The sequence below is a fragment of the Marmota flaviventris genome, chromosome 12 (genome assembly GCF_047511675.1).
Source record: "Marmota flaviventris isolate mMarFla1 chromosome 12, mMarFla1.hap1, whole genome shotgun sequence".
NCBI lineage: Eukaryota > Metazoa > Chordata > Mammalia > Rodentia > Sciuridae > Marmota > Marmota flaviventris.
Genome location: NC_092509.1, coordinates 29985078 through 30009386, shown reverse-complemented (window position 1 = coordinate 30009386; position 24309 = coordinate 29985078). Strand labels below are relative to the sequence as shown.

The window sequence follows — 24309 nt, the reverse complement described above, 5'->3', positions numbered from 1 at the left end:
ATAAAATGTATAGATTCTTATTTTCAGTGGATGACAGTTCCATTTACATAAACTTATTGCTAAATAGATTATAAAATCTTATAAAAAGTAATTTTAAAATTCACAAAATAGTTAACAGAAAGGACCCAAATGAAAAACATAACACAATTTAGTGAAATATGCACAGGGAATTAGGGAATAAAGCAGAATATCAATGTTTCACAAATCAGTGTAAAAGACTATTCTCTTCAATCATCTCTCATGATGCCTTTTATAAGTTATCTTCTTGATTTTGTAAGTCATCTTCTTAAATTTCTTCCTCCAAATATAAGTCTTTCATCATAGATAGTGTTCTAAATACTGAAAATATTTGTAGTTGGGAATAAATGCAAATGACAAAGATTACCTTAGAATCTATCTTTTAAATTGTGGAGCAGAGAAACAAATATACAGAAACACACCAGAGTACGGAAAAAAAGCATATGCTTCAATTTTCAATTCAAAATATAGTTTTCAAAGTTAGGCTTTTTGTATTGTGCAGTGCAGAAAAAATATTGAAGTTATGAATGTTGGCTATTTTTCAGGGTCTGAAAATTAATGTTTATGTGAAACAAGTACATCATAATAATGAATTACGTTATAGAACTGGAACATAACCTCAAACTTTAATGGTTTGTTGATATGTGGAAAATGTGAAACTAATAAAAACAACATTTTCTTTTATTTAATGAGTAATTCAATTGTTCTTTAAACATTGCTTAAGCATTTTGACTGACTATTATTTCCTTCATAGTATTTTCCTCTTTGAAAAACTTATGGCTTCATTTTTAGATCTTCCATGTTTTTTTCTACATGCTTTAAAAATCCATTATTACTTATTAGCAATATAAATAGTTTTGTGCTTTTCCATTACACCAATGTCATGTTCTAGCTGTTTCATTTCTTTTTCCAGCTTCTGTTTGCGAATCTTCTTCGGTATGGAGTCTATGAAGACTGAGAGGGACTGGAACTCTTTGTGCACCTCTTCCCAGTTCTTTTTCAGCCCCTGCAAATGATACACAGAACTGAAGACTGAAGCAAATTGCAAAAGTAAGTAAATGGTAAAGAAACTATACTGATAACAAAAATTGTAAACAGGTAAAAGATACTGATGAAAATAACTTTTAAAATGATACATGTTTACCAAGGACTTGGCCACAGTAATGAAAAATCTTGTACAGAGGCCAAATTCTGTCCTTGATTGTCTGCTCAATCCCCACTGGGAGTATTTATTTGTGCTGTTTTTAATGTTACTGTACTTGTTTTTAATATCAAATACCCATATGCAAGGTTATGAGTGCTATGGTACTAAGCTAACAGCAAACGTTTTGGTAAAAACCAACAACCGAGAATTGATACTTCCAAGTGAAGGACATTTTTGAACAGGAAATTATTTCTTATGAAATTTTTACTTTTTCTATTCATAATTTTTTCCTTTTTTATCCTCTTTTTATTTCTCTTCAATGGAGAAATCATACCAAAAGGCTTGATTCTGACTTGCATGGCCATATTTTCTTATATTTGACAAAATGGGATTGTAAAAATGCCAAAAATCAATTTTGCAAAAGATGATCATTTATATATCTTTTCAATATATTAGAAAGAACAAATCGTCCTCCTCATAGCCAAGGGATCTATACTTCCCATTAATGTATTCTAGAAATGATTGGAATGTCATTAAATGTATCCCATATGCTAATTCAATAACGTAGTTAATGTTTTATCGTCTCAGAAATCAACAAATTCAAAATTAGGGGTCTCTTAGGAGTGATAAAGGTTATTTCCATCTCTGCCTGGTTATCATTTCTTATCACAGTGCACTAGGGGGCTCCACTGACAAAATGATCTTAAACTTCTGAGTTCAATTCAATGAATTAACTCTTAATCATTCATTATGGGCACAGATCGTTTTATTGACATGAGAGAAAAACCCTAAAACAGACAGTGTTATTTAAAATATTGCCTGGAAAACATGATCCTTGAAAAAAAATGGCCATATCTTTAGGTTTAAAAGAGGATTAGAGGTATCATATAATAAAGCTTCATAATAAGCCTTCATAGTACAAATTCAAACGTGTGGAAAGTTTTCTGGGATGATAAAAGTTCAATGATATAGTCCCCTGCTTAGGTAAAAATGGTGACAGGATAGGGTACACTGTATGGAATAGATTTGTTGGGGAAAAGCACAACAACAGTCTTTTGCCCCTAAGTGAGATTATATTACAGACATGGGCAAAGGAAAGAGAGAGGAAAATACCCAGGTTAAATTCTAAAAAGAGGGAAATAGGTTGACACAGTTCTCAATAGGGCATAAGATATATTCCAAAAAGAAGTCTTCAAAAGAACTCTATTTCTTCATGGTCTTTCATTATGAAATGTGAAATAAGTTCCCACAGTGCTCCACAGGGGTGCCTATTGCAGAGAGAAATCTATATATGTATGCACTTTCAAATATCAAAGGTTTTTCACAGCCAGTTGGTGATATTTCCATATTACTTGTGGTCACAGCAGCTATACTTTTTCTCTGGATTTTCTTTTAGAGGACAGTTTGCTTTTATCTTCTAATGTATACAACAGTGTTTGGATCAAAGTCAACATATAGAGATGGAAACTAAATAGAACTAACATGTCATATTATATTGCAGTAGCCTCCTTGCTGCTTTTAAGATGCCTCCACTTTTTGTTGTTATTTTATCTTAAAAAAAGTCTTTTATCCATTGCAACAATAGTGCCCCCTCCACTCCCCTTGGGGATCAAACCCAGGGCCCACTGCATGCTGGGCAAGCGCTCTACACTGAGCCACAGTTCCAGCCTTTTCAATTATTTTCCATTATTTTTACTTCTTAATTTTTCCCTTTTCTGTTTTAAAGCTAAAATAACATTGTTAATTTTGAAAAAAAAAAAATAGGACAATTGAGTACCTACCGTTTCATGTTTTGTATTCACCATACCCTCAAACATTCTCCATCTTCTTGCCTGCTCACTGACAAGGGGTGGAGGGCAGGAGTTAATTCCTATGGGCTGTCCCCTGGTTCTTGTGCCCCTTGGCTTTTGACTGAGTTCAGCCAAAGCAAGCACTGGTGGAAAAGGAGAGAGGCTGGGTATTCTTCCCCATCTTCCTCAGCACTGCCTGGATGTTAATTCTAGCTGCACTGTGACTGTGATGGGCGGCCCCTCTTCAGGCTCCAGATTTTACTAGGCCCTGATAACCCTATTACCTGTCCCTGCCCTTCAAGCCCAGGTGGTGGTAGACTCCCTTTGTTCTTAGTCGTGGGCATCCTCAGTGTCTCTTGTTGGCTTCTTTAATCCTATTTCACTTCTGTAAGAAGTTCCTTCTTAAATTCTCTTGAACTCTAGCTGAACATGCTTTCTATTTCCTGCTGGAGCCCTGACTGATAAAGCTACCCTTGGGTACCTCCTATACCTCTCATGGAATTTGCCATCTGAGGTGAGAGAAAGACACCAAATGCAGTCAGCCCACAATAATGAGGGTTCTGCATCCATGAGTTAATAGGAAAGATAAAATAATTGGTTTAGGTATAGTTTCAATTATTCTAGAGCTCCATCTAGTGAAAAATATCGAATTTATGGACATTTTTTAAATATAAATTCAGGGACATAAGAATGAAAATAAAAATACTTTTTACCTTATTTATACATGTTTCTTGTATTAGAAGGTAGGCTTCCTTACAACGCAAGCTCACCAAGTTGGCAACAAAATATTATTCCATGGGTACCTACATTAAAACTTTTTGCTCTGCTAGAGAGTCAGCTTTGCTGCAAGGAGTTTGTCACTGCAACCAAAAGAGATTGTTCTGACATGAAAGTCAAAGTCAAAATTAAGTTGAGGGCAGACTGGAAGGCCTTTCAGAGTTGTTCCAAAGAGTGACACACCAGTATAAATCACAGAACACTGACCTGGAGAACGGCTTCCCTCTCTTCATCAGAGAGCCTTTTCATAGCTGCTTTCTTAAGGTTTTCCTGGATATAATTGTCATATTCTTCTTGGGCTTTTTTTACTTCCTCATTTCGTTTACATATGTATTCAGGTGTGATCCCATAATCCTGTAAGGATTTTTCAAGAAAAAAATTACTAAAATTCTGAATGTGATCTTACATATGTTTATAAAGCAACCAATGACTAGAGAAATAAAGAAAGTTTACAGACTTTGCTCCACATGACAAAATTCAGTGACTTCCCATAGAGAACTAGTTGATTCTAGTCTTTCAAAACTGAGTTTTATTTGTTTTCTCTCTTTTGAATGTTCCCAGTGCCTGTTCTCATGACTCCATTCTTTACCCCTAAGAGTTGGCTTTTCTTTTCTATGTTATGTGCTTTAGCTTTTACCTTGAAATCTCTTGAGTACCTTTGAGGTCTCTTTTTCATGATCCTGTTAAATAAAAGAAGATTAATGTGCCCAAGACATTAGAAAAGCAAAGTCCTTGAATCATATGAAGCCTCTCAAAGAGAAAATTGACTGAAGTTGTTTTTGGAAAGGCAAAATACATTTTTAGGCTCCTGGGCTATTTAGAAGGATTGATAGTGAAGACATCAGCTGTGATTCTTTCAGATTAGTGCATGCATTGATTTCATTGTCTATAGAAACAGAACTATTCCATATTCATTCTTCAAAAAGTATTTGAGAAATGTACTTGGTGAAAGGTATAATAGTGAATAAGAAAGGCAAAGTTTCTGCTCTCATGGCATTTGCACTGTGGTGAAAGAGATTCACCAAAAACAGACTGTTGTTAGTCCTTCATAACTGAAGGTTCTGCATCCATGGATTCAACCAACCATGGATGGAAAATAGTTTTGAAAAAGCGTGTACAGACTCTTTTCATGTCATTCCCCAAACAATACAGTGTAACAACTATTTATATAGCATTTACATCTGTTTTGTATTTATAAGTAATTGAGAGATGATTTAAAGCACAGAAGGACATACATAGTTTGTATGCAAACAGTAACTGTTTATGTAAGCAGCTTGAGAACCTGCAGATTTTGGTATCCACAGGGTCTCTGGTGGATATCCCCTGTGGATACCAAGAAAGGACTGTATGAAATAAAATAAAGTAAAATAAAGGCTAAAAAGGGTAAAGAAAATAACAGAGGTCATTTTAGATAAATAAGGTTGTCAGGGGAGACCCTCTGCGGGAGCAGCAACTGAGAAGTATGGTAGTCACTGAAGTTATTCACAGTGTTCTGGTTCTTTTCCTCCTGGGCATTTGGAGAACAACACTGACCTGCTCCCCTTGAAGTAAAATGTAGCTAGGTAACCTGACTTGTCCAATGTGTGTAGAGGTATCAGTGGATAATCTCATTCTTCTTCTGTTGGGCCTAGAGACAAGCAATGTTTTGAGTTTTCTGCATCCAAGAAGGACAAGAAGCAGAGCCTCTAATAATCCTCTGTGAGCAAAATAATAAAACTTTATTTATTAACAAATAATAAAACTTTGTTGCTTTGATTTACTGGAATTTTGGGGTTGTCACTTCAGTGTCACCTAACCCATCCCGACTAAAAAAGGGATAGAAATCTTATATCTAAGTGTGTTCTGGAAAGTACACTGCCCTATACAGATAAACTCTAAAGGCACAGTGTTTCGGTCAGTTAGTGCAGTGATAAACAGATCAATACACTTCAGGAAATATTGAGGGCAACAGCTCATTATAGCTCAGCACAACTGATATTCATAATGATGATAATTCTGTAGCTTTACACACAAGACTAAATTATAGTTGGCAGACTCTGTTTAAGAAAAGGAATAGTGAGATATATTTTAGGAAAAAATAATCTCATAAGTGGGCAAAAGCTTCAGGGATCTGAAATATTTTTAGGTGCTGAATCACTGAAGGTAAGTGTGTACTATTAATATTAAATTGCATATAATATTCATTCTTTGTTGTACTTTTATAGGTGCCTAGGTATTGTGTTAAGTTCCTTATATCATTTAATCCTCAGAACAACTCAATGACTTATTAGAAATCACAGGAGTAGAAAGTGGCAGAATTAGGATTTGAAATGATGTCTCACTACTATTGCTATAGACCTCATGTAATCATCCATCCTTCAATTTGTTTTCACAAAATGTTTTTCAAAATACAAATGACACCTAATTTACTAGAAACTAAAACATGAGGATTACTCAGTTAAAAAATGCTTTGCCTTTAAAAACATTTATTTTCTAATTTATTAATAATAGATTTTTAAAATTTAACCCTGAGAAATTAAGTGGAATAAATTTCTCATCATTGTTTAATCAGTGACACCAAGAGGACAGTAGGTGCTAGTCTTGTCATGGTTCGGTAAACAAGCACAGGTAGATTAACCTGGTGTTTTTCTGTTTCCATGATGGATTCTCCAAAATTTTTGTTCAATACAGAATATACATTGAAGTGGGAAACTGAGGCAGAGAGCATCCAAGATGAGGGGCAAAGTGTGTGGCAGTTGGTGGCATAACAATCAAAGAAGAAGAGTTTCTATGTGATAGGGCAGAAATTATGGATTGGAGTGACTTTAAGAAGCCTGCGGGTGGGGGGTCTGGGTTTGTGGCTCAGTGGTCAAGTGCTTGCCTAGCATGTGTGAGGCCCTGGATTGGATTCTCAGCCCTGCATATAAATAAATAAAATAAAGGTCCATTGACATCAACAAAAATAAAGAAAGAAAGAAAAAAGCCAGAAGAGAAAATTTTTACTTTTTCCCAACCATGAGACAAGGACTATGAGCACTTTCTTGGGGCCAAGAAGGAGGAAGTATCACAAAGAGCCTTAAGAAACTGTGTCAGCATGTGCAATCAACTCCTAGATTCCTGCTACAACTTTTCCAGAGGTGATCTTGGTCTACTGAGTAAGAAGAGTTGCACAGAAAATAAGTTGTGCTCTCTGAGAATAGCCTGAAGTTTCTGTTCTGATTTGCCACGGCACTGGATTTACCAGGGAAGCTCACTGCACTACAATCACCACTGGAAATTTTCCTTTTTCCTTCCTTCCTCCCTCCCTCCTGTTTTATTCCCTTCCCCACTTCTCCCCTTCACTTCTTTGGTCCCTTCCTTTCCTCTCCCATTTCTTTTTTTTTTTTTAATATCTTTAGTTGTAAATGGCCACAACACTTTTATTTTATTAATTAATTAATTTTTTATATATATATTTTTTAGTTTTTAGGTGGACACATATTTTTATTTTATTTTTGTGTGGTGCTGAGAATCGAACCCAGTGCCTCACGCATGCTAGGCGAGCGCTCTACCACTTGAGCCACATCCCCAGACTCCTCTCCCATTTCATGCCACAACTTATTATTATTTTTCTTTAGGGTTTTGTACTCATTTAACATGTGTTTCAAGCACTTTTATCCTCTATAAGTATATTCATATACAAAATACAACAGGATTTGTATGCTTTTCTTTGTAAGCTTTTTAAAGATATTCTATATCTACACCAGTAAACCCAAGCTTCTCTAAAATCCATCAATGAAATTATATGCCTAGCTTATAAACACGTTTTCAGATAGAAATGAAGGACCTGAAAGAACTAGATTATTTGACAGTGCTTTCAAGGCTTTGCATCAAATTAGAAACAGATAAATATATAGTAACTGTGCTTTTAGTGACATTTTCACCTCACCCCAAATTAAAATATTTCAGAAAACAATTTTTATAATTATGAGATATATTAATAACTGAAATTAAGGAAAATAATTGTAAATTTCATCTACTGAACTCTGTGGGATTGTTCATTACAATTTCTCTGTTATCATCACATTAGATTTGGACCAAACACAGATTGCTAGGGAATGGGAACTGGCAATCTAGATAATTTGTCCAGTGAAAGCACTATTAATGATAACATAGACAGTTGTTAGGAATACCACATTTGAGTTATTTAAATCTCAGTTCTCACTTTAAACATGACAAGCCTACCTTTTTATTGATGTACTTTGGAATTAGTCCTGAAGTTTCAAGATCATGCTTGTCCCCAGTTCTTTTGTCAACATAAATTGGCTTAGGCTTTTTAGCCACTCCCATGATGACATCGGCTGCATTTGTATTTATAAAATTTTTTCCACTCTGTATTCCCATAACTGGATGATCAGTCCTCAGTGGCACAGCAGGCTTCCTGGGCTGATTCCAGTCAAATTTTGTTTCTGTTAAATATAGCATTTCCTTATTAATATTAAGTATCAACATTGCTACTCAATACTATTTATAATATCCAGATATTGGGATTCTATTAATAATAAATTTAAATACCTATAGTAAAAAGTTCTTACTATCCCCATACTTATTGAGTTGGGTACATTAATTATGTAGGGCTTTTTATATGTCAATCATACCTCAATAAAATAGTTAAAAATATAAGGAATCAAAATACAAAAATATTAAGTGCAACATAATCGAATAATATGTTGAAAAAGAGTATAAAAATCTTAGGGAGAAGGATAAGCATCCTAAATTATATGCTAGCTCACTAATACACTTTTATTGTCTATTATGAGATATATTTTTATAAAGACTACAATAATAAATGGTCAGCTCTGTTTAAAATACTTATATAAGAACACTAAAAACTTCTGAGGACTATCAATATTACCAGTAATTGTTTCTTCAGAGGAAAATTACTGTAAAATCATCAAATAAATAAATTGAGCTTGATATATTGAAAGCCTAAGAATCTATGGATTTTTTTCACTGAAATTATTTATTATTATTATTATTATTATTATGTATAAAAATCTTGGAATAGCCATATAGTCAAAACACAGCTTAACAAATAAAATATCACCAATGTAGTTGAAATTTCATATCCATTCTTACCTGACTGCCTCTCATTTCCTAAAGTAACTACTTTCCAGATGTATTTTATTTCTCTCTACAACATGCTGTTCATTAAACACAGATGAAATTCATTATTTTTACACAATCTCTTCAGCTCAGCTATTCCAACCAATCTTTTTTTTGTCCTGGGGATCAAACCTAGGGCCTTGTGCCTGCAAGACAAGCACTCCACCAACTGAGCTATATCCCCAGCCCACAACCAATCTATTTTGATATAGTCATAACAACATGGTTTGCCAAAATGTAAATAATCATAATTTATTTCCAAGAACTGAACGCAACAACTATCTTTGCAAGGTATTACTTCAATCTTAAGTTCATCACAATTTCTAGGGACTTTGACTTTATGCATTTCTACATTGTTTGTTTATGGGTTTAAATAACTTCTATTATCAGAAAAACAATACTTATTGTTAAAAGTCATGGACTGGGTTTAGACCGAGGAGAGGGATAGCTGGTCAAATGGTGGTTCCATTCCCAATTTTCCAAGAAATCTCCATACTCCTTTCCATAACACAGCCACATCAATGTTAATAGCAGCACAATTCACAACAGCTAAACTGTGGAACCAACCTAGATGCCCTTCAATAGATGAATGGATTAAAAAATGTGGCATATATACAAAATGGAATATTACTCAGCAATAAAAGAGAAAAAAATCATGGCATTTGCAGGTAAATGGATGGAGTTAGAGAAGATAATGCTAAGTGAAGTTATCCAATCCCAAAAAACCAAATGCTGAATGTTTTCTTTGATATAAGGAGGCTGATTCATAGTGGAATAGAGAGCAGGAGCATGGGAGGAATAGATGAACTCTAGATAGGGCAGAGGGGTAGGAGGGGAAGGGAGGGGGCATGGGGTTATTAATGATGGTGGAATGTGATGATCATTATTATCCAAAGTACAGGTATGAAGACATGAATCGGTGTGAATATACTATGTATACAACCAGAGATATGAAAAACTGTGCTCTATATGTGTAATAAGAATTGTAATGCATTCTGCTGTCAAATATAAATAAATAAGTCATGGACTGGATTAATCTTGTTAGGAGCCAAATTGAATTCTTAATCCCCAGCACCTCAATGTGTGTGTCTTTGGGATTAAGGTCCTAGAAGAGTTAAATTAAAATGAAGGACTACAGTGGCCCTTAATCTGAGTGGAGTCCTTATAAAAAGAAATTTGGACAGACATACATAGAGGGAAGACCATGTAAAGACACAGAAAAGAAAACCATCTATCTATAAGCCAAGGAGAAATGCCTTAGAAGAAACCAATCCTGTTGACATCCCAATGATGGACTTTTCTTACTTCCAGAACTGCTGTCTCTCACTGGACAGTTTTGGACAGTTTTAAAGCTCCTACAACACCCTGATTATGAGTGTGTATGCATGGCGCTTGGGAATGAACCCAGGGCCTCACACATGCTGAATATGGACACTATCATGAGTTACATCTTCAGCTTTAACCCTGAATTTCTTAGTTATTCTTCAGGCTAGTTAAAATTTGCATTTGCTTTTGCCTTACAATATTTATGAGAGAAGAGATGGATTTCAGGAAGAAGCTTTATTTTGTCTATAAGAAGACTTATTTTTTCATTTATTTGATACATAGGATTCATGTAGTTTGGTAGTTGTATTATGTAATATGCTTAGCCCTAGGGAGGATACATGAGGACCCAAGGGATATTGCCGGTCTCAAGGCATTGAAAATATTGAGTTCTATTTTAAGATTTTCCAGTATTCTCAAAAGGTGTTGTTGGTCACAAAATACCAAGACTCCACTAGAAGAAAATAGAAAAGAGACTTTGGAAGTCATGAATTAAGCATGAAGTTTTTATTTTCAATTTGCTTTTTCCATATTTCCTGATCATTACCTTACCCTTTGTCATAGGGTATGGTTTATTTAAGAGGATTATAGGACATAAAACACTGCCACAGTGTGATGTACTTTCACTTGTGCCAAAATGTACACCCCAAGTTGGGCTTGAGCTGTTGCACTATTTCCTCAATGCCAGCAGACATAAAAAGGCCAACATTTTAAAGAGAAAGACTCATTTGGCTCTTTTCTTTCCTGCCCTAAGACATCAAGCAAGACATACCTAGGATGGGAAGAAGGGATTTCATGGAGACTTTGACACATATCCACTTCCCTACACTCTCATGTTCCTAATAGCCTTCTTTCCTGATATCAATATACTCTATGAATTGACTCAACTACATAATTTTTGAGGTCCACTATAAAACGAAAACATAGGGCTACACAATGAAAAACTATTAAGAGTTTCAATATTGCTAGAGCAGAGCATTAAATCAAATGTGGGACCTTTCTAAATGCAGGTGCTATGCAACTGCATGGGTAGCACATTCATGAAGCTGGCACTCATTCATGAAGCCTTTTCCACACTTCATGGGTGTGCTTTGTGGTCATAGATTCTGAGAAAGTGAAAGCCTATACTCAAAAGTGAGCCTGGTATTGCTTTAACAACTAGTAGTAACTGCAATTTTCATCTCTTCAAAAAAAGATCAGAGAAAGAGCTTGGGGTGTAGCTTGGTGGTAGAGCACTTGCCTAGTATATGCAAAGACCTGAGTTGGATTTCCACACCAAGAAAAAAAATTTCAACAAAGTTTAAATGCTTGAGAGATCTTGCTCATTAATCAGAAACTATCTGGGGTTTTGGACTTTTGAAAATAATTGTTGTTTTTAATTGAAGCCACATAAGTAGGAATTGAAATGAGGAAGCACTTGATGCTAGGAGTGGGGCTTTACTGGACAAACCAAGATGTAGTTCAAGATGCTTGCCCCATCAGCAGTCCATTTTGGGGGCAACTTATCCCTTCCCACTCTCTTTTTCTACTATATTCTCTACTTCTACTTTCCTCTAGCCACCCAAGTTGGGCTTAATATCAGGCAAAGTTGCTATTACCTATTCATATTTAATATTTATTGACAATAAAATAATTTTAGTTAAATTATCTAATATTGTGTTAATTTTTTTAGTTGTAGATGGACACAATACCTTTATTTTATTTATTTATTTTTATGTGGTGCTGAGGATCAAACCCAGTGCCTTACCTATGCAAAGCAAGTGCTCTACCCACTGAGCTATGACCCCAGCCCTAAATTAGCTAATATTTTCAATATTAAAAAGAAAGAGTGATAAAACCTACTGGGTGGTAGAGTTTTTTCCTTCGAATGTTTCTTTAGGAAATCCTTTGGAGAAGGTACTTCAACTTTAGCTGGTCCCATAGTTTTCATTGCAGTTTTAATTTTTTTCATGTCATTTTTTATAGTTGTCTTAAAAATTGATTTGTACCTGAAATTAAAATTATAAAGTCATAAAGTCATAGTGTTTATTTTTCTAGCAATAATATTTCAAGTTTAAAAATAGGCACACATTTTTAATTTACACATGACTATATTCATATGGAGAACAATAGCAATAAAGCAACTTGATATGAACCCTGAGAATGAGGCTTGTGAAATCTAGATGGAAGCCCTGGCCTAAGAAATAGGTTCCAGGACAAAGGTATTGTATTTTCTTATTGTCTTCTGAACATCAGTACCATAGGCTGTGATGACCCCTCTGTCATTCCTGATATTAGTAATTTGTGTCTCCTCCCTTCTTCCCTCCCTTTCTTTCTCCCCAATCCTTATTAATCTTGCTAGGAATTTATTAATTTTATTGCTCTCAAAGAACCAGAATTTTATTGATTTTCACTGATGGTGATATGTTCTCCATTTTAATGATTACTGCACTGATCATTATTATTTCTTTTCTTTAGGTTAAATTTTCTTTCTTTTTTTCTGTAGTTTCTTAAGGTACAAGTTTAAGTATTAGATTTTAAACCTTTATGCTTTATCTAATATAAGTTGTTAAAGCTATAAAATTCCCTCAGCACTGCTTTAGCAACATCCATACATTTTAATTCATTATGCTTAATTGTATGTAACCCAAAATACCTTTTAAATTACATTTTTATATCTTTCAGAAGTTTGTTTAGATATGTTTGTTCAGTTTTCATTATATTTGGGCTTCCCAGGTATGATTTCTAATTTATTTCCTTGATATCTGGAGAATATCCTTTATATAACTTCAATCCTTTCAAAATTTGTGATACTCACTTGATGACACAAAATATGGTCCAGTCTGGCAAGTGTTCTGTATATACTTGAAAAATGTGTATTATGCTAATCTTGGATAAAGTGTTTTTTAAATGACAATTAGATCAAACTGGTTGAGGATGATTTCAGGTGAGCTTCCTGTTTTCTTGTACTTACTGATTTTGTACCTTTTCTATTTCTGAAAGAGAGATGTTGACATCTCTGACTATAATTATGGATTTGGTTATCTCTTTTAACTCAAACAGCTTTTGCTTCATATATTTTGAGGCACTGTTAGTGTTGCTTTATCATCTTTAAAAACTGACCACCACTTCATCATTATACAATACACTCTTCATTCCTTTAAAATTCTGTACTCTAAAATCTACTGTCTGATACTATTATAGACATTCCAGCATTCCTTTATGATATGGTATATATTTTTTCCATCCATAGAGTTTTTACTTGTCAGTGTCTTAATTTTTAAGAGACATTTCCTAAAAATATAGAATTTTCAACATCATTCTAAATGGAGAAAAATTAAAAACGCTCCCTCTAAAAACTGGAAAAAGACACAGATGCCCTCTTTCACCACTTCTGTTCAACACAGTCCTTGAAACTCTAGCTAGAGCAATCAGACGGATGAAAGAAAGTAAAGGGATACACATAGGAAAATAACAACACAAACTATCACTATTTGCTGACGACTTAATTCTATATTTAGAAGATTCAAAAAATTCCACCAGAAAACTTCTAGAACTAATAAATGAATTCAGCAAAGTAGCAGGATATAAAATCAATACCCATAAATTAAATGAATTTCTATACATAAACAATGAATCCACTGCAAGAGAAATTAGGAAAACTACCCCATTCATAATAGCCTCAAAAAAACCAAAATAGTCAGGAATCAATCTAACAAGAGGTGAAAGACCTCTACAATGAAAACTACAAAACACTAAAGAAAGAAATTGAAGATCTTAGAAAATGAAAAGATCTCCCATGCTCTTGGATGGGCAAAATTAATATAGTCAAAATGGCCATACTACCAAAACTGTCTTACAGATTTAATGCAATTCCTACTAAAATCCCAAAGACATTCTTCATAGAACTAGGAAAAGCAATCATGAAATTCATTTGGAAAAATAAGAAACCCAGAATAGCCAAAGCAAGCCAAAGCAAAAAGATTGAAGCATCACAATACCAGACGTTAAACTATACTTCACAGCAATAGTAACCAAAACGGCATGGTATTGGTACCAAAGTCAACATGTAGACCAATGGTACAAAATAGAAGACACAGACACAAACCCACATAAATATGGTTACCTCATACTAGATAAAGGTGCCAAAAACATACATTGGAGAAAAGATAGCCTATTCAACAAATGGTGTTGGAAAACTGGAAACCCATATGTAGCAAAATGAAATGAAATCTCTCTTATCCTGCACAAAAATCAACTCAAAGTGAATGAAAGACTTAGATACTAGAACAGAGACCCGGTGCCTAATAGGAAAAAAAGGTAGGCTCAATTCTTCATCGTGTTGGCTTAGGACCTGACTTCGTTAACAAGACCCCTAAAGTGCAAGAAGTAAAATCAAGAATCAATAAATGGGATGGATTCAAACTAAAAAGCTTCTTCTCAGCAAAGGAAATAATCAATGATATGATGAGAGTGCCTGAAGAATGGGAAAAAAAATCTTTACCACACTCACCTCAGAACACTAATCTCCAGGATATATAAAGAACTCAAAAGACTTAACACACACACACAAAAAACCAACAAAAAATAAACCAATCAATAAATGGGCTAAGGAACACACTTCACAGAAGAAGAAATACAATTGATCAACAAACATATGAAAAAATGTTCATCATCTCTAGCAATTAGAGAAATGCAAACCAGAACTACTTTAAGATTTCATCTCATTCCAGTCAGAATGACAATTATCAAGAATATACAAGCAATAATAAGTGTTGGCGAGGATATAGGGAAAAAGGCACACTCATACATTGCTGGTGAGACTGCAAATTGGTGCAATCATTCTGGAAAGCAACACCTTACAAAATTTGGAATGGATCCACCATTTGACCTAGCTGTCCCACTCCTTGGGGGGTTCATACCCAAAGGACTTAAAATCAGCATACTACAGTTATGCAGCCACATCAATGTTTATAGCAGCTTAATTCACAATAACTAAACTATGGAACTAACCTAGATGCCCTTCAACAGATGAATGGATAAAGAAAATGTGGCACATATACACAATGGAATATTACTCAGCCTTAAAGAAGAATGAAATTGTGGCATTTGCAAGGAAATGGAACTAGAGAAGATCAAGATAAGGAAATAAGCCAATCCCAAAAAACCAAAAGCCAAATGTTTTCTCTGATAAGGGGATGCTGATCCATAGTGGGGTGGGGGGTAGGGAAGAATGAAGGAACTTTGATTTTTGTAGAGGGCAATGAGGGGATGGATGGGGCTGTGGAGATGGGAAGGACAGTAGAATGAGATGGACATTATTATCCTATATTGCCGCAGTCTGGCTGGGCACAAAATCACGAGCCACTCAAGCAGGAACAAAGTTTATTGTTTTGAAACTGCTGCCAATGGCCGGTACCACCCGGGAAGATTTTTTCCACCCATGCGGCCTCCTCCCGGACCCGCAGAGAGAGCTCCTCCCCCGGAACTCCCTCCTACTGTACTTCCCCAACCAATGGGAACTCTCCAGGAGTCCCGTAGCCGGCCTAGGTGAACAGCAGGAGTCCAATATCCATATGAATGCAAATCTTAACATAATCATATCATCTCAATGGCTAGCTGGCGTCACCTTTCGACCAAAAATGCCATGCATCATATACTTGGCTCTTAGCATCTCCCCCCTTCTGTTTAAGTAACAAGCAATCTGGCTAGGGACGGTGCCTGTTAGGTTTGTCCAATTTAACATATGGTTCTTACCCGTCATCGGAAAACTGACTTTTAGGCGTCAGCCTCCTGTCTTAGGTTGATACCAGTGCAATTGGATCATACCCGTCACTGACTACCGGTCCAGCATATAGCCATACTTGTGGATAGGCCTATGTACCAGTGGGGGGGGTGAGGTTTTTTGTCTCACCTCTGTTGGCCCCCAAATTTGGCCTTGGTGCCGGTGGGGGGGTGAGGTTCTTTACCTCACCTCTGTTGGCCCCCAAAATTAGACCATCACTAGTAGAAGGGAGGAGGATACAGAAATGTCATGACACCAAGTCAATTAACGGCTCCTAGGAAAAATTGCATCACTGGTGACACATCAGCAAAGATACGCTAGCACTACCATAATTTGCTGCATCAACAAATAGATCACAAAGCATACAAGTGATACATAGTCCAGGCAAGTTATGTAAGCAGTTCAAAGCAGAGGAATCTATCAATATGTCCATATACATGTATGATTACACTACTGGAGTTACTGCACCATGTACAGCCATAGGAATGAGAAGTTCTGCTCCATTTGTGTATAATATGTTAAAGTGAATTCTACTGTCATGTATAACTAACTAGAAAAAAAAAGTACACAGAATTTTTTTATCCAACCAACAATCACTTATATTTGGCATATTTAGACCATTCACGTTTAATATAATTTTACAAGTATGTTTGTTGTTAAATTTTCCATGTTGCTGGATTTTCCAGCAACATATCCCATTGATTATTGCCTCTCTCTCTATTCTGCCTTGGTTTTGTTTTATTTTGGTGCTTTGCAGTACATATGTTTAACATTTCATAGCCTACCTCCAAGTAATATTATGCCATTTCATATATGCCACTTCATATATGGGGCAGGGATGTTGCTCTAGCAAGCAGGAGGCCCTGAACTTCCAAAACAAAACAAAACAACCCAAACAACAACAAAAACTTACAAAACAACATTGCATTCACTCCACTCTCACTTATGTCCTAGTATTGTCACATATTTTACTTCTCTGTCAAAAAACCTCATAATTCATTGTGATAATTTTTTAAAAATATAGCCAAATGTCTTAAAGAGATTTGAAAAAAATGTTCATATTTACTCATATATTTATCATTTCCAGTAGACTTCATTCTGTTGTGTAAATCTAAGTTGCCAAATGGTACCATTCCTTCAGCACAAGAAATTTGCTGTCCTTTTTCTCCCCTGTATGTAATGTTTCTTTTTTCTTCTCTGACTACATTTAAATATTTTTCTATTTATTAAGAGTTTAATACATTTGATTATAATGTCCCTTGGTATGGTTTTCTTCTTCTCCTTCTCCTCTCCTTCTTTTTTTCTCTGCTTGGTGTTCATTGTAATTCTCGGATCTATGGATTTAGAGATTTCACCAAACTTGACAAATTTTTTACTTTTATGCAAATATTTCCTATTTATCTAGCTTTTCCCTCCTTTTCTGTGATTACATTTAGACCTAGATTAGTCTGCTTGATATTGTCCATAGCTCACTAATACTCTGTTCTCCTTTTCAGACTTTTTTCTCTGTGTTTAATTTTGTGTTGTTCCATTGTCTTCAAATTCACATATATTTTCTTCTTTGGTGTCTTAGCTGCTGTTAATCCCTTCTGGTATACTATTTTCATTTTGGACATAGTATTCTTTGTTTCTAGAAGTTAGATTCGGATCTTTGGGTTATTGTTGGTTCCTCTTCCATTTTTCTCCATATCTTGATTCTGCTTTCCTCCATCTTTCTGAACACATCATGAATTTGTAAAATAACTGTTTTAATGTCCTTGTCTATTAATTCTCTCATTGATGTCATTGTATGTCTGTTTCACATTGACTGATTTTTTCATGTTATGCTTTGTATTTTCATGCTTTTTTGTATGCCTAGTAATTTTTGATTGGATGCCAAACAGTGTGAATTTTACAATATTAATAGTTCAATTTTTCTCTTTCCTTCTTTTAGTGTTTTTGAAAATTGTTCTTAAGCTTTATGCTGTGATACAGTTATGATAGCTGGAAACAATGTGGCCATTTTAAAGCTTGCTTTTAAGTTTTACAGTAGGTCTAGTTTAGATTTGAACCCTCAACTGAGGTAATATACTTCTGAGAGCTCCAATGTCCCATGAGTTGGTGTCTCCACTGGCTGTTTGAATTGCATTTCTGTTTGAATTGCATATTTCTGTTTGAATTGCATCTTGATTTTTATAATTTAAAATGGTATATTTTTGTCAGTTTATATAAAGCTTACTCTTCTAAATAGTTGCACTTTATTCTATTTTCTGAATGGTGTAGTTTAATTATAAAGATCTAGAAGGTAATGTTATTAGATAACTGGCTCTGTTTTCTACTGGCACTGCAGCTTTTTAGTGTGATTTCCTTGCTTTGGTAGTTTCATTACACACACGCACTTAGACTCTCCTCTCTGGTACACTATCCTGAATTCCAGTGACTTTTGCCTTCTGAAACTCTGAATTCTGTCCTCTTAACTCTGGGAGATTCCTAGGCACTGTTTAAATTCTCTGTATGGAGAACGTTCGTGCAATTATAGGATTTGCTTCATTCATTTCTTTCTTTTAGGGAAGAATGCTCTGTGCTGTCTGTTGTCTAGTGTTAGAAATTCATTATTTCATATCTTTTTTTGGTTGTTCCAGTTGCTTAAGGTGAGAGGTTAAATTCCATCCCTAATTGGAAGAAAGTTATCTATACTACTTTTAACAAATTGTAGTCTCTTCTCCCTTGTGCAGATAAATTTATTTGGAAAATCACTGATTGATTGATTGATTGATTTTTTGCTTTTGGGGTCTTTCCTCAATATTGAACTCAGCGGTTGGGAACCCAGTATGGTCTTAATTAAATGAGCTTTTTAGTCACCTTCAGGAAATAATATTCAGGTCTTAAAATAATAATAATACTCATGTCTTAAAATAATAATATTCATGTCTTAAAATTCCCATGGAAGTTGGGATTGGAAGAAATGGTGTCGTAATCAATAATGATGAAACAACAACGTACGTCTACTCCTACCTCTTTTTAAATTGCAATTTTGTGATTCAAAATGTTTTTTTTTTGTGAGCCTACTCATCTGTTATAAAAATTTTCTATTCCATATGAATAATTCTTATTTTTTCTAATTACAAAAATAAATGAAGGGCTGGGGATGTGGCTCAAGCGGTAGCACACTCGCCTGGCATGCGTGCGGCCCCGGTTCGATCCTCAGCACCACTTACAAACAAAGATGTTGTGTCCGCCGAAAACTAAAAAATAAATATTAAAAAATTCTCTCAAAAAAAAAATGAATAAAATCTAAATTCTGTCCATCTTTCCAATTTTTCAGAATAAACTCAGTTTTCTGTCTTTTCTATTTCTGTTTGAATTGCATCTTGATTTTTATAATTTAAAATGGTATATTTTTGTCAGTTTATATAAAGCTTACTCTTCTAAATAGTTGCACTTTATTCTATTTTCTGAATGGTGTAGTTTAATTATAAAGATCTAGAAGGTAACGTTATTAGATAACTGGCTCTATTTTCTACTTATTATTTGACAGGCTAGAATAATTCACTATTGTCATCTTCAATAAATGTGACACAACTATATCATACTGTCAACAATAACCACATAATAAGTCAGATCATTAACATGAGGAACACATTTTGTAATATTTTTTATAAGGCACACAAAAAATGATAGTGCTCAAAAGCTGGGATAATTTGAAAAAACTTAATAGGGATTTTCCCCCCAATGAATGAAGATGGGCAACTGAGTAACATCTCTGTGTGTGTGTGTGTGTGTGTGTGTGTGTGTGTGTGTTTGGGTCTATTTTTAAATTTTAGGCCAATATTATTGCAATATTACATTCCTTTGTGGAACAATAAACTCTGGAGATTAGACTCTATTAGAAAGTTCTTCACATTATTTCTTGTGGAGAATTTTTACAGGTAAATCAATACTCCATAAGCTCACCTATTGGCATTGAAGTGAGAGCTTTAATTCAGTCTCATGACTATATCTAGTAATTAATTTCTCAAAAACAGACACCAATTCCATCTTTTGCCTAGTTGTTGTCAAAGGTAGGCTCTACACTTAATTGGTTATAACACTGTATGCTATTGAGTATAATTATTATTTTACTGCTGCTTAATATCTGTCACAAGCTAGGTACTATTCTATGATTTTCATAATAATAATTTAATTCTCAAAACAATCCTAAGAGATAAGTAATATTATTCCAGTTTTATGTAATAAAAAACAGGCCTGTAAAGTTGAAGTGAGCATGAAGAACAGGAGCTGAAACTGAGACACAAATTTGATATTAAGGCCCAGATCTTTAATCAGTCTGCACACTGCCTGAATAAATGAATCGAAACTAATAAGCACTTTTTGCTTCAATAATGTGCATATTTTAGTCTTCCAATGATTTACTATGTAGTATATAGTTTTGTTATTTATACAAACTACTTTGTTCTAATGTATTGGGGCAAAGATATCAAAGAAAATGGGAAATGATGATAGTACTAACACACTGAACACATTAATAGTAATAGCATTTTAAAAATATTGGATATCAATCTTAATTAAATTTTTAAAAACTAAAACTATATACCCCTTTATCTTACCTGTGTCCTAGAGGATAGTCTTATTCTTAAGAATTTGAGCCACGGTGTCTGGTTAAGATAATAAACAGATAAACACAGACTAACACACTTTTCTTCTAAAAACAACCTTTTTTGCGGGGCAGTTACCAGGGATTGAACTCAGGGGCACTCAGCCACTGAGCCACATCCCCAGCCCTATTTAGAGACAGGGTCTCATTGAGTTGCTTAGCGCCTCGCTGTTGCTGCGGCTGGCTTTGAACTTGTGCCTCCTGCCTCAGCCTCCTGGGCCACTGGGATTACAGGTGTATACCCCTGCACCTGGCTAGAAACAACTTCTTATACCACAATATATTATATGTACTGCTTAAGATATTAATCCTTACTTTTTAATTGAATAATATTCTTTAAAAAAGTTCACTTACCTACAAATTTCCCTGGCAACAAATTCTAAAGAATGGTGTTGGCATATTTTATCTCTCAATATCTTAAGGTATATATAAAATGCCAGAGAGGTGCGCTAATACCTCTTACTATGCGTTATATTATCTGTAGAAATCTAAGTGAGAGGTAACAACTCAAAATGAATAAATAGCAAGCCAGTAACTGCATATGGTAGCTGTAATTTCCCTTGCTAACAAAAATCCGATTTGTCCTTCCCCTCATCCATATGTTTAAAGGGGAAAATAGTCTTTTTTGAATTATCCCTTCTATTATATAGTTTCCCAGATTTTTAAATTCTTCTACATTACTCAAGTGATTCTATTAATTGTACCATATCTTCATTTGTTTAACTGTTTTTCCTGATGATTTTGAACCTTTTAGATAAAAAGTAAGGTCTAACTCTGTGTGTGTGTGTGTGTGTATGTGTGTGTGTGTTGTATAAACATGAGAAGAGCATTTGGATAAAAGTAATTTCAGAGATGAAGATAGTATTTTATTATTGTGGAAATCTGCAGGGATTGCCTAGCTAGATGAAAAATATGAATAGTAGCTTCTGAAATTATCATAAGACTGAGACCATAGATTGCAGCAATGGTAATTTTAGTATAAAATTTCATTATGCCAAAAACAAAAGATTTTGGGATTTTTTTCTTTCTTTGAATATAAGTTCATCAAAAGATTTGCTGCTTTCCTCAATTAAATTCTTGCAATTAAATTCAGCAAACTAAATAGGAAAGATCCTCAGGATAAAAATGACTATGTGTGCTGGGTTCGATCCTCAGCACCACATAAAAATAAAATAAAGATGTTGTGTCCACCGAAAACTGAAAAATAAATATTAAAAAATTCTCTCTCTCTCCCTCCTCTCCCTCAAAAAAATGACTATGTCATCTAAGAATTCATAATAGTCAAGAAACAGATTGTTCAGCAAAGTCAAATACATAATGAGACTTTAAGAAAGTAAATGTTAGAAAGACTTCAGAATTTATAGGTATAATAGTACAGATTGTTACTGATGGTGAAAACTGAATTCACCCAAACAGAACATGTTCTTTTGGCACCACTTTTGGATGCTTTTCATTTCCTCTCACTTAGTCCTTTTTCTATGTATTTCTTCAGAATAAAAGCAAGGCAAGGAGTTTGTGCTGCCACTCCAACATCTCCAAGAACTGATATACTAGGGCACTGTTATACACTTAATAGGAGCTCAATTAACACTTCCCAAATGAATAGTGATTATTTTTAAGTGATAATTCTTTTGTTTTTTTGGAAAAAAGTCTAGATACAGTAAAAATTTTAAATTTTTAAATAATACCTATCTAAGAAAATATCTTAACATTCAAATTTAGTATTCTATAGAAAGTACAACCTACCAAGGTGTTACAGAGAAGAGGAACTTTATCTTGTATAGTATACAGGAATTTTGGACCAAAAGTTGGGTCAGCAGTACATGATTTGAACATTCATAAACTCTGAAAACTGTATCCTAGTTTAGTTTACACTCCTCTTTTCAATTTCGACTAGACTTTAAGAAGCTAATGGAAATACAATACAGGTATTGCTCCAATTAAAACCAGATTCTCAGGTTTAAAACAAATGGATGACTTGCCCATTTGTTTTGCTACACACCCCAAGTAAATGATAAGTACAAATTATTGATCATCATACTCAAAAGAGACCTTAGAGACTATCTAATCCACTTGTTTTCCAGATAGAAAAACTAATAAAAATTTAGTTTTAGAGTCTATTTTTTTAGCCTAGTGCTCTTTTAAAGGTAATATTGACATATATATGGAAAAGGATAAAGATAAATGAAAGGACACATTTCAAGTCTTATGAGGAAAAAGATTTTCTCTACCAGTTAAATTCTTTTCTCCCCACGGATTTAATTAAGTTCTAAGAAGTACTTACACAGGCAAGTAACTGGACTGTTTATTTGTGGCTCCCTTTGTGAGATTTGGGTGAAATTAGTGGGTACTAACAATTATGTTAAAATTTTAATTAAATTACATATTTCTGGGTCACTAGCCAACCATTATTCATTCTACTATTCCATTAAAACCTGAAAAAAGACCTTAAAATATATTCTATCTACTTTGTTTAGCAATCAAAAGACTGAGGCTCAGAAACAAATGGGAATTTTTATTTTACAATAATCTTGGGGGAAAATATTCTGCCTTTAGAGAGGGAGCAGTAGTGCAGTTAGAAATACAACACTTGGCTCCTGAAATCAAACATCAAATGTCCTCATACAGGATAATAAAACTGATTTTTTTCTTTTGAATAATAACATGACATATTATGCTATTTTGTATAACACATCACATACAATTAGATAAATTACAAAAATGATATAATGTATTAATAGGAGGCTAGGAGTAACATAATAAAATTACCATCTTATAGCATGGGACTGTCATCTGAATTGTGAAAAGCTAAACACGTAGATGTTTCGACATCTAAGAAGTCGTCATCCAAGGTTACTTCACTGAGACAAAAATATATTTTATTTTTAAGAGTCCATACATATTCCAATAAAATCATATTGGTATTGGAGGAAGGAAGGAAGGAAGGAAGGAAGGGAGGGAGGGAGGGAGGGAGGGAGGGAAGGAAAGGAAGGAGTCCTGTATTATGTATGCTTAGTTAATCTGGACATGGAATCATTATTTCTTATTCTTGTTTACAACCTTTGCTTACCCACATACCTAGGAGGCTGAGGCGGCTCCTTCAAGTCACTGGGTATGAGGTTATAAATGCTCTCAGTAAAGCACAATGAATCCATCATCACCAAATGACTTCTTAACTACTGTTCTCAACTTTTTTCTCACTATACTCGTATCTCAGTCCCTTTCTTCACAGCTTCCCCTTTCTTTTTCTTGCTTCCTTGCTTTCTCAAGGAACTCAAGTTTCTCTTTCACATAATCTCCCCTTTGACCCCTTCTTAGCAGTTCACTCTGGAGAAGAAAATACCCTGTCTATTCCTCCCAGGAATGCTTAGCGTTGTTGGCCTTGCGGTTGCTGTGGAAACAGTTACTAGGCGACGGGGAGATGGAAGGCCGCATTGCAAACCAGGTTTCCTCTTGTCTTTCTGCAAGGCTTTTTTCCTGAGAAATTCCTATGGAAGCCCCTGTGCCTTTGGAAAAAAGGGATGAAAACAGTGTCCTCTAGAACATTTTGCTTTTTTCTCACTTTGTACGTTTGGAGAAAAAAATCTACTACAGCCGAAACCCAGGGGCGCGCAGGCGTCACACACTAAAGCTCTAGTGCGCAGGCCCCAATCCTGGCTGGGGCTAGGAAAGCCCCTGCGGCCGAGCTGACGCAGGGGCCCACGTGGCGAGCGGGATGACGAGGGCGGGGAGGAGC

At 34.8% G+C, this 24309-nt stretch overlaps 2 protein-coding genes across 5 annotated transcripts in view; one reads left to right on the top strand and one right to left on the bottom strand.

Moving 5' to 3' along the window:
- Thnsl1 (threonine synthase like 1) overlaps positions 1-24309 on the top strand; it is a 115808-nt gene that overhangs the window by 79666 nt on the left and 11833 nt on the right. For all 4 annotated transcript variants that reach the window (XM_027953113.2, XM_071599824.1, XM_071599825.1 and 1 more), the window contains one exon: positions 932-1068. The gene's annotated coding sequence lies outside the window, so the exon portion shown is untranslated. The remainder of the gene's footprint in view (positions 1-931; positions 1069-24309) is intronic.
- Positions 812-23728, bottom strand: Enkur (enkurin, TRPC channel interacting protein). Its single transcript, XM_027953116.2, has 5 exons — positions 23652-23728; positions 12019-12164; positions 7933-8156; positions 3937-4083; positions 812-1024 (listed from the first exon to the last, which is right to left on the bottom strand). Exons 1-5 carry the CDS (start codon positions 23726-23728, stop codon positions 851-853), a joined length of 768 nt encoding a protein of 255 aa, XP_027808917.1. The 3' UTR covers positions 812-850.

Excerpts from the sequence above, each read along its gene's own strand:
- Enkur (XM_027953116.2), bottom strand. The coding sequence starts at position 23,728 with ATGGATTCATTGTGCTTTACTGAGAGCATTTATAACCTCATACCCAGT. Across the intron at positions 4,084-7,932 it reads CAAAGTACATCAATAAAAAG|GATTATGGGATCACACCTGA; the intron begins GTAGGCTTGTCA and ends AAATCCTTACAG. Across the intron at positions 1,025-3,936 it reads AGAGGGAAGCCGTTCTCCAG|GGGCTGAAAAAGAACTGGGA; the intron begins GTCAGTGTTCTG and ends TATCATTTGCAG.